Genomic DNA, 9797 nt, shown 5'->3' with positions numbered 1-9797 from the left:
CATGTATTTAGATACTGGTCAAAATGTACTTCAAACGCATTCAATTACATTTTGGGCTAAAGCAAAACGTCAGAATCAAGTCCAACACTTCAAAATACATTTCACTCTCGTGTTTTCCACCCATCTTTCTTTCCCAAACTGGCACAACCAATCTGGCGCTTTTATTTTGAAATTGTACGACAAAAATCATTACCCGGAAGTACTGCTTCTTACTAGACCCAAGATTTGACACTCGCACAGATATTTTGGCTGTGACTCTGTTCATCTTTATGCTGTTGGAGCGAATACCTTCAAGTGTTGTCGGAAAAGGAAACACATTTTGGTATAATCAGGATTAAAACAATACAAACGTAATGTATTACTTCATGCACCAGTTTATTTCGGGTTGCTATCTTTCTCGTTCACACTTTTGCTAAGTCCGTGCTTTCACTTTCTCTAGAAATGGACGATATCGACTGGGGGTCGGCTGTAGATGAGGAATTAACAAAGTAAGCGATATAAAACGTGCACAGCGAAATGTACAGGTTTCTAGTGATGTGAAAGGAGGAAGTTGCCTGTCAAGTAGCTAACTTTCACTGTTTTGGTCTGCAGTGCAGCAGGATTCGACGAGCAAACATGGTCAGACCCCACCACTACTGAGTGGTGTAATGGCTTTAGCTCGACTTCTGTGGACGAGATCGACACATTTGCCGGCGGAGATGGACTCAACGTACCTCACACAATCTGGAAGGGTCGGATACACGAGGAACAAGGCATTCAGGTAACATTCTGGAATGTAGACTGTTAAAGCATGCGTATGAACTGAAACATGTCAACAAGTCACCTTGTGTGATCGTGTCCCTTATAGACAGAAGACTGGACCACAGAGAGAGAGGTGAACACAGAGCCAAACTGGGAGTCGTTGATGGTATGTCGACAGCCACATGAAAGCACACTATAGTGTTAAAATCCCCTAAATTGACCTCCTGTACAATATCCTGATGGGTCATGGCGTCACGTGTCCATAAGCAAAGAAACCACGTGTACAATGTCACTTTTCCTTCACACATTTCTCCGTGGTTTCTCCCAGTTTTTTTTTCTTTTTCTGTCCCACTTGTGCTCTCCCCCCTCCAGCAAGCAGTGGAGGACTGCAGCTCTGAGCTGGCCAGACATTACGAGGAGCTCCAGAAGGAGTACAAAGAGGCGGAGGTCGAGCACGGCGTCCAAGTGGACGCCTTGAAGCGGAAGAACGAGGAGAGCAAACGCCAGCACCAGGTCTGACGTCGCGCTCAGTCGCCCCTGCGTCGACACGGGCGGCTGCCGCGAGCCGCCCACACGGACCCGTCCGTCGTGTTTCGTGCTCTCTGAGAGCTTTTGAACCGTGCTTGACATTTGTTTTTGCTTTCGTGGCGGGGGGGGGTTCAGGCCGTTTTGGACAAGATCGAATCGGTGCACGTGAAGCTGCAGCTGAACTGCAGCAAGACGACCCGCAAGAACTTTGCCGTCAAGAAGCAGGAGCTTAATGCGGAGAGAAGCAGAATGCAGGAGGAGAACAGCAGGTAAAGGAGGAGGAGGAGGAGGATAGAGTCCTCTGATCAGCAGTCCAATCAGAATAAGGTGGATTTAAATGCATAACGTGTGTGTGTGTGTGTGTTAGACTGACCCAGGAGTTGGAGGAGATCAACAAGAAACTGAGTCTCCTTACAGAAGAACAAAGCGAGGAGAAGTAAGAACACGCACACTCAAAACACACCTTAACATAACCCCCAAACAGTCCCGCTGCGTGGTTTACTCTTTCACGGTGCCAAGTCAGCACTCGGAGCCTGCCACCAGAACCAGGTCATGTGACCCTGACCCTGTGCTGCCCCCTGCAGGCAGACCTGGGCACAGGAGCTGTCCGAGCTCAACACGGAGATGGGGAGCCTCCAGAGAGACGCCGAGGAGGCCGGCCTCACTGCCCTGAGGGACGAGGTCAGTCGGGCTGGCCGGTCTGCCGGTCTGAACCCCCCTCCCTCCCCACACACACACAGACAATCCATGTCTACTGATACACACTGTGAGATGAGGACTTCCTATTTCCCGTTCGCCATATGCTCAACAGATGGCTGCCTTGGAGGTGTATAGGGACGTGACCCTGTCACAAGTGAACGACTGGTTGAAGGAAGTCAGCCAATACATCGACGCCATCCGGTAACGTACCCACGCCCACCTCGCGCCCGTTCGAACCGTGTCGCTGTCCGATTGGGGACCCGGGCTGTCCCAAAATCTCCCCGTGTTTTACCGAGCGCTTGGTGCCTTCAGGATGGACTCGTCCAAGCAGCACGAGAGGCAGAGGTGGGAGCAGATCCAAGCGGAGGTGCACGGCGGTTTCGCGGACCTCCAGGTGAGGATCCCGGAGGGACCCCCCCCCCCCCTGCGTAAGGTCTGTCAGTCTGTCAAGTGCTCCCCCTAACACCCCCCATACCCCCCCCTGCCTCTCTGTCTCCTTTCAGAACCAGTTCAAGGATCATCTTCAGCTGCTGCAAAGCGGCCACAAGTTAGAGAACCTTCCCACGGTCAACCTGCCGGATCTTCCCCACATCCCTACGGTGGGTGTGGGTGTGTGTCTGGGGGGGGGGGGGTGTCTGGGGGGGTGTGTGTGTGTTTCTGATGGATCCATCCCTCTCCCCTCCCAGGTGGAACTGGTAATCAGTCAGATCGTCTTGTCATCCAGACCCCCCGTGCAGCATTTCCAGACGGGACCCCCCATGGAGACGCCCTTTGCCCCCCAGCACCTTCCCTCCTTCCCAGCCCCTGCCCGAGTGACCCCTCCACTCGCCCCGTTCCCATCCCCCTCTCATTCCCCTCACCCGATGTCGCCCCCCAGTGGCGCCAGCCTCCCAGCGGTGCCCCCTTCCTCCCAGCCCTCTGCCCAGCCCCCCCCGCCCAGTAACCCCCCACCCGTGGGCAAACTGGACAAGTTGCTGGAGAAACTGGGGGCCAGGTTTCCACACTGCACCAGGTGAGCTACGGGTACGCTGGGACACTAGAACATCATCTGCACTCGTACTATCGGGGATATGGTGTCTGACCTCGAGCAACTTCACCTTTCCTCCCTCTCTTTGCCTCTCTACCTCTCTCCCCTCCTTTTTTACATGTCTCTCCCTCCTTCCCTCTCTCCTCTCTCTGTCCCTCTCCTTCTCTCTCCCTTTTCACCTATCTCCCCCTTCCCTCTCTCTCTCCCTCCCTTTCTACCTCTCACTCCTTCCCTCCCTACGTCTCTCCTTCTCTCCTTCCCTCTCCTCTGTCCCTCCCAATTCTATCCCTCCCTCCCTCTGTCTCTACCTCTCACCCCCTCTCCGTCTCCCGTTTCACCTATCTCCCCCTTCCCTCTCTCTGTCCCTCCCTTTCTACCTCTCACTCCTTCCCTGTCTCCCTGTCTCTCCTCCCTCAGGGCCCAGCTCATGTCTGTGTTGCAGCACATCAAGGTGTCCCGTGGCACCATGGCTGGCATGTCCATGGAGGAGGTCACCCAGCAGGTGGCGCTGAGGCTGGAACAGAACGAGCGAGCGGTGAGGCGGTCTCGGCATGGAAGCGCACGAAGGCCACGCGTACGCCGGTCTGGCCCCGACTCTGACCTTTTGAACCGGAATATTCACAGCTCCAAGGACCCACCGGGCCTCCTTTCGCAGCCAGGGGCTTTCCTGGTCCGCCAACCCCAATCCAACGCCCCCCAGGCCCCATCCAGAGACCCATGGCCCCTCAGCAAAGACCCGTGGTAGCGCAAGTCTTCAACACCAGGCCACCTCAGGTACACACTCCTCAAAGCCTGTAGACTATTAAGAGTCGGATCAGAGAAATACATAACTGAAAGTATTACATGGCAATACCTTCAGGTTGGTAACTGGCATCCAAAGGTAGCATCGCACACACTTGTTAATGTATAAGGCACGTTATCTCTACTAATATATCTCGATATCTCCAGTATGTCCGGCCTGATGTTCTGCTCCTGTTCCCCCCCACGCGTCCAGCCAGTGTCTCAGGGCAGTCGTAAACTGTGTCTCATGTGCCAAAACCAAGTGGAGGCGGTCAATCAGCACATCATGAGCTGCAATCACACTGTACACAAGGAGGTGAGCCCCTGTACTCTCTACCCTGTGTGATGCCACCATCACCGTGGATACCTGGCTGTTGCAAAAAGACAGGCGAGCCCGGAGGAACATTCCATTGTTTTAAATGGGGGGGGGGGGGGGGGGAAGATATGTGTTGATTGTTTTTCTTCTTCTCTGGTTTTTAGTGCATCAGTGTGTGGCTGCAGTCCAGCAAGAACAACTCCTGCCCCTTCTGCCCGGCTAAATGAAACGGGCCTTGAAAGAAAGAGAGATATGAAACATTCCCTTCTTTATTGACTGATGAATAAAGACAACTTCGATTTAAGTTTAACGTTTGATCCCGAAGGTCTACACTGGTTCAAAGGGATTTTATTTACCTGAGATCAGCTTGACTGCTGAAAAAAATCGACATCCTTTTGCGCCCCCTCCCCTGGGGCTACAACCACAACACGGACATATGACGTGTCGGGGTTGGCGCCCTCTGCTGGTATTGCTTTTGAAAGACATTGCTTTTGTGCTGCTTTCGGGTAACATGGCCCAAAGGTTCATAACGAACCATCGTTGTGTTTACCCAATACAAAAACTAATAGGAATAATTTTATGGGGGGTCTGAGACAGCCCAACGGTTAAAAGAAAATGCTTCACTTTGTTTTTGTATGCGGTAAAGTTGGAGCAGTACAACGGTGGGTCACAATGACTGATGGGTCAGAATCACTCGAAGATAACACAAGGGTTAAATGGATGCACTTGGTAAACTGCTGCCCCCGTCTTCATGGTGGCCTAGGCGGCTGCTTATGTCGCCTATTGGAAGTACCGGTGTTGTATCACCCGATGCATGAGTCTGGATTGGCACCCCCTCGCGGGAGCGCGCGCGATTCAAAGACTGAAGGATTTCGTCTTGATATCGCAACCAAAAGAAGAGGAGACAGAAGTCTCACATTATACCTTCTTTGTTGTTGAATTCAAGAGAAGGATGTCGGTTATCTGTGTAAATATCAGATGCTATTTTGAACACAAAATCCTTAAAATTCGCCATTCAAACGGTATAGTAACGAACGCGAACCAACTCCACGACATTGCATTCTGAGGAAATATACCCCAGTATAATCATGATTACAGGTTCAAAGTATTTCACATGGTATGGCTCTTAATACTAATGTATAGGTTCAAAGGCATGCGATTTTAATGCAGTTAGCCTGCGCGTAGGGTGGGTTACTCAGACAGGTCGAAAACAACAGCCTTCTGATCCAGAATAGGCTATCAGCTGTCCTGAAAAGGGACCAAAGGTTCACATGCCTAGCCTACAAAAGACGAGTACGAAAAACAATTTATCAACCATGTATCAACATCAAAAGAACCATCAAATCCTTTTTTAAGATAGGAAATATTATTCTTATTGTTTAAGTCAATGAACAAAAATAAAACATCATTATCACACACCATGCACTATTCAGTTATTGCACACGATTTGGCTCACGCTGTGCTCAGGGTAGTGATGGGGGGGCAGACAAAGCTTTCTGAAGTAGCAAGCTATTTGTAAAAATGGTGTCAAAAAAGTCTGTTTCTCGAAGCGTTTGATACATCCCCTCCATGTATGTTTAACACCTTCCTGCCAAAGCAAATTCCTGGTCTGTGCAAACTTTCATGGCGAATAAAACCCATTCTGATTCTGATAGGGACATCTGCTGGTCATGTCATGGTATGGCGACTGTATCGAGGGATTGAAGTCATCGAGTAACGACAAGTCCGTAAGTGTGACTGTCCAGATTTGGCATTCAGGGATTAGTGTTCAAATCAAGAGGTTTGGGGTGAAAACATCTTTAAAGTGTGTTGAGCATTCTTTCGCTATATCTTTAAAGTGCAGTGTAAAGTTTTGAAAGTTACATTTTAAAATACCCGATAATTTCCGCTTCTTTTGGGACGAATCAATGAAGATAGACAACAAGAAAAGGGGGGGACTAATGATTCGAGAGGGATGCAAGCCCACGCCCCCGCCGTAAGGCCTCAGTTCACATGTGCTTAACCAGTGAGCTACCAGGGCCACACTACAACTAACGCACGCCGGTTTGTGATGTCATGACGTTTCAGTCTTGGAATCGCTGAGAGCAAGCACACGCATTACTCGTCCGTAAACGTGTCTGTGTTTGAGCTCAACGTACCGTCATTTGAGGAAAAAAGAACAACATTACCACAGAACCTTTGGTGACTTTTGCGTTTTTATTGACAATATGTCATCGATGAAGTTTCACCAAATGTCGACCACCAATAAACAACAGGAACCACACTGACATGGGTGTTATCACACAGGTGTAGATGTGACTTTCTGCTCGCTGTGACACGAGTCCGGAGTGTCCTGATCGGCAGTTGGAACCGTGCTGTTGCGTGGTGGCGGTGAGCGCGTCTGTGGGAGAGTACGGGGGGGGGGGGGGGGAGTGGCTAGAAGACGTTTAAGCCTTGAGGGCCTGGGACAGGGTCTCGTAGAGAGCCATGACCCTGGTCTTCAGGTCTTCCATGTAGGGCTCCAGCTTGCCCTGGAGGTCCTGGGCATGGGGGGCCACCTTCTCCCTCACCTCGCTCACGGCCTTGGTGAGCTGCTCCTTGTACTCGTCGGCGTAGGGGGCGACCATGGTCCTCAGCTCCTCCAGGCGGGTGGTCATCTTGCTGCGGACGACCTCCACCATGGGCAGGAGCTTGGACTTGGTCTCCTCCACGTTGGCCTCCACCTTGGAGCGCATCTCCTCGAGCAGGGGCTGCAGCTTTTCCCTCAGGGCCTGGACGTCCTCCTTGTTCTTGGTCATGTACTCCTGGAAGACGGGCTCCAGCTTGCCGCGGTACTCGTCCATGTGCTTCTGCAGGACCTGCCTCAGCTCCTCGCGCTTGGGCTCCAGCTGGACGCGCAGGTCCTCCACGTCGGCCATGACGCGCTCGCGCACCTCCTTGGTGGCGTCCAGGAGCTGGGCGGAGTAGGCGTCGCCGTAGGGGGTGATGGTCTCGGAGGCGGTCTGGGCGTAGGCGTGCAGCTGGTCCAGGCTCTCGGAGAGCTTGACCCTGAGGACGGACGGGAGGGCGAAGGGGAGAGGGGGGGAGGTTAGGTTAGGTTAGGTTAGAGGACGAGCAGCAGAAAAAGTCAGACACTGTGTAATCCTATGATCTACACCCCAAAGCATCTGAACACACAAAGCACAATAACGCGAAGCCACCCCATAGTTTGTCTTACTTGTACTCGGCGTACTCGGTTCCGTCCAGATGGTCCAGGGTCTTCATGGCGGTCTCCTTAACCTGGGTCAGGTACACCATGGCGGCAGCCCTGACATGCTCCAGCTGAGAGGGAGCATCGTTCTGCAGAGCCATGGCATGGGAGCCTGCATGATGAGGGGGTGGAGGGGAAAAACACAGGAAAGACCAGGTGTTTTAGTACGTTAAGGCCTAACCCAATGGGTCAAACACAGCCAGCGACACTTGAATCAGAGCACGAGCAAATACTGACCGACGGCCAGCAAGAGGGTCAGTGCAAGTGCCACAAATTTCATGGTGAATCCTTGAAGAGAGAGAGAGAGAGAAAGAAAAGACACGTTAGCGGCTGTGTGGAGAAGTGTCAGAATTCAGCGACGACAAGATGTAGGTTTTCAGCTGGTGTTCTGGAGTTTTCTATTCCGATGGTTTTCCATAGGCTTTTAGCTCTCAAGCCATGTCCTTCCTCAGAGAACTCTCCTGACAATGTCTCTTACCTTGGGGAGGTGCTGCTGCTCTGTGAGATTGAGAACGATGAACGGGGCTTGACAGCTTTTATAGGAACGAGGGTAGGTCTGGTATTTGCGTGTGTGTGGCTCAATGGGTGGACCTCAGCCCCTCACAGCCCACCTGGAGGTTCAAGTTCAAGGGTCAGAGAGGTAAAAAAAAAAAAAAAGGAAGAGGAGGAGGGGGAGATTTCCAACGGGAACAACGTCGTCAGCCAACAGCTTACATACCTTCAACATGGGTTTATCAGATGTCCCTGTCATGCAATCGTACCCCCATCCAAAGTCCTCTTTTCCTTATAACTGAGATTTTTTGCTGCTTGATGGATAGGAGTGAGCAGATATGCTTGAGTAACCAGTAACCAAGTAGGCATGTGTGACTGTAAAAGATAAACATTTGCCCAGGTATGCACAGACAGACCTGTACACATCAACGCGTCTCCAGTATTTGGAGGCCTTCTACACACAAATGATGGATGATTAGATACTTTTCATAAAAGAACAGATGGCACCGACCCAATGTCTACCAGGTTCTACCTCTTATCATTCTCTGAGGGGTTATTTTTATGATTGTTTTGCTTATTATTTCATCATCATGTTCCTCTGTTGTGCTCCCTCACTTTACTGATGTTTTCCTTCGGTCACTAACCTAATAGGTGATTGGAATATGACCTATCAAACCTGATGGCCTGTGAGCTATCTCAGCCAAGTTACAGCCTGTGTTACGGGTCGAGACTTTCCCATTTTAGTCCAAGCAACGGTTTCTTGTCCAGTCAAACACTTCCAGTAGATACAGCTAGTGCAACAGATAAGATACGCTGATCTGTCACAGCGAAACCATAAGCCACAGCAGTAAACCTGCAGGGTGTTGTAACCGGGTTGGCAACGTGTTCCAAACCTTGCCCCTTCTGTGCCATTTCTACTATACATTCTCATTCAGAGGGTTAACGTTCTACTAGGTATGCTGCTTGATCAGAATGTTGTCACAATCCAGGCACATGAATGCTAGTCTTTTCTGAACTTTGAGCGCATCTCTGAGTCTGTCATGGAGTTTGCTTTGTTTTCTGGACTGAGATTGATTCAAGTCACTTGATCATGTCAATAGCTGTTTTTAGTGTTTTTTTGTTGTTTTTTTACAGTATTTATTTAATTGTTTCCCTTTTTTCTCAGAAAAACTGCTAGAACCTAAACTTCCAGAGTGGAGAGACATTTGAGAGGAGGGACGTCCATCCAATGTGTGAAAATAGAAATAGAATTGGGCCTCAGACAGAACAGTTCCAATTTCAAACTCCAAATTAGTTTCTAACCCAATCCACAATTCTTCTACAATGTGAGGGGTACATTGTCCAAGTCTTTGCTAGGACATACAGTAATGGTGGCTGAGTGGTTAGGGCATCAGGCTAGTAATCTGAAAGTTGACAGTTCGATTCCCGGCCGGGAAACATAACGTTGTGTCCTTGGGCAAGGCACTTCACCCTACTTGCCTTGGTGAAAATGTCCCTGTACTAAGTTGCTCTGGGAAGAGCTTCTGCTAAATGACTTAATGTAAATGTAATCACCTAGATTGTGAGATGGGTCCCAATCAGCTGCGTTGGAACTAATGTACTCAGCCACGTGCACTGTTTTCATGTTGATTAAGCACCAGCATGTCCGGCACCCTAAAGAAACAATTCCACGTCCGTAGAACGTTGGACTGTACACGGCTATCAGCCAGAGGGAGACTTTGAGAGATGTACATTGAATCTATGAATCTCTCTCGACAGCAGAATGATACCTTATCTCTGTGTCACCGGTGTCAGTTGGTGCAGTGGTTCTAAGACGACAGTCTCTGTTCAACAGTCTCTTATCTCCATGGTCAGTAAACTCCGGGCTGTACAGCCTTACTTTCACAGTGAGTGTGGAGCCTGTTGTCGAGCATTGAATGTTATGAACGTTGTCTATTAATTGACCTTTTTCATTCGACACGAGACCCCCGTCAGGTCCAAGTGTA

General features: G+C 50.2%; 2 protein-coding genes across 3 annotated transcripts; one reads left to right on the top strand and one right to left on the bottom strand.

Moving 5' to 3' along the window:
- Positions 1-181: 181 nt before the first annotated feature.
- Positions 182-4395, top strand: rnf214 (ring finger protein 214). Of its 2 annotated transcripts, none has more exons than XM_084683929.1 (16): positions 182-322; positions 440-488; positions 592-760; positions 848-907; positions 1114-1254; positions 1405-1538; positions 1637-1705; positions 1854-1950; positions 2081-2169; positions 2281-2362; positions 2472-2567; positions 2655-2980; positions 3413-3530; positions 3620-3769; positions 3990-4091; positions 4256-4395. In XM_084683929.1, the coding sequence occupies exons 2-16, from the start codon at positions 442-444 to the stop codon at positions 4316-4318; spliced, it is 1743 nt and encodes a 580-aa protein (XP_084540055.1). In that variant the 5' UTR covers positions 182-322; positions 440-441; the 3' UTR covers positions 4319-4395. The 2 variants fall into 2 exon arrangements, with proteins under 2 accessions (XP_084540055.1, XP_084540053.1); XM_084683927.1 differs by having other exon boundaries at positions 187-350.
- Positions 4396-6277: 1882 nt separating this feature from the next.
- Positions 6278-9481, bottom strand: apoa1a (apolipoprotein A-Ia). The gene is made up of 5 exons (XM_084683941.1): positions 8039-9481; positions 7799-7931; positions 7558-7608; positions 7288-7432; positions 6278-7118 (listed from the first exon to the last, which is right to left on the bottom strand). Exons 3-5 carry the CDS (start codon positions 7598-7600, stop codon positions 6518-6520), a joined length of 789 nt encoding a protein of 262 aa, XP_084540067.1. The 5' UTR covers positions 7601-7608; positions 7799-7931; positions 8039-9481; the 3' UTR covers positions 6278-6517.
- Positions 9482-9797: the final 316 nt, after the last annotated feature.

The sequence above is a fragment of the Hypomesus nipponensis genome, chromosome 20 (genome assembly GCF_054491055.1).
Source record: "Hypomesus nipponensis isolate SF chromosome 20, ASM5449105v1, whole genome shotgun sequence".
Lineage (NCBI taxonomy): Eukaryota > Metazoa > Chordata > Actinopteri > Osmeriformes > Osmeridae > Hypomesus > Hypomesus nipponensis.
This window is presented reverse-complemented; position numbering and strand designations above follow the sequence as displayed.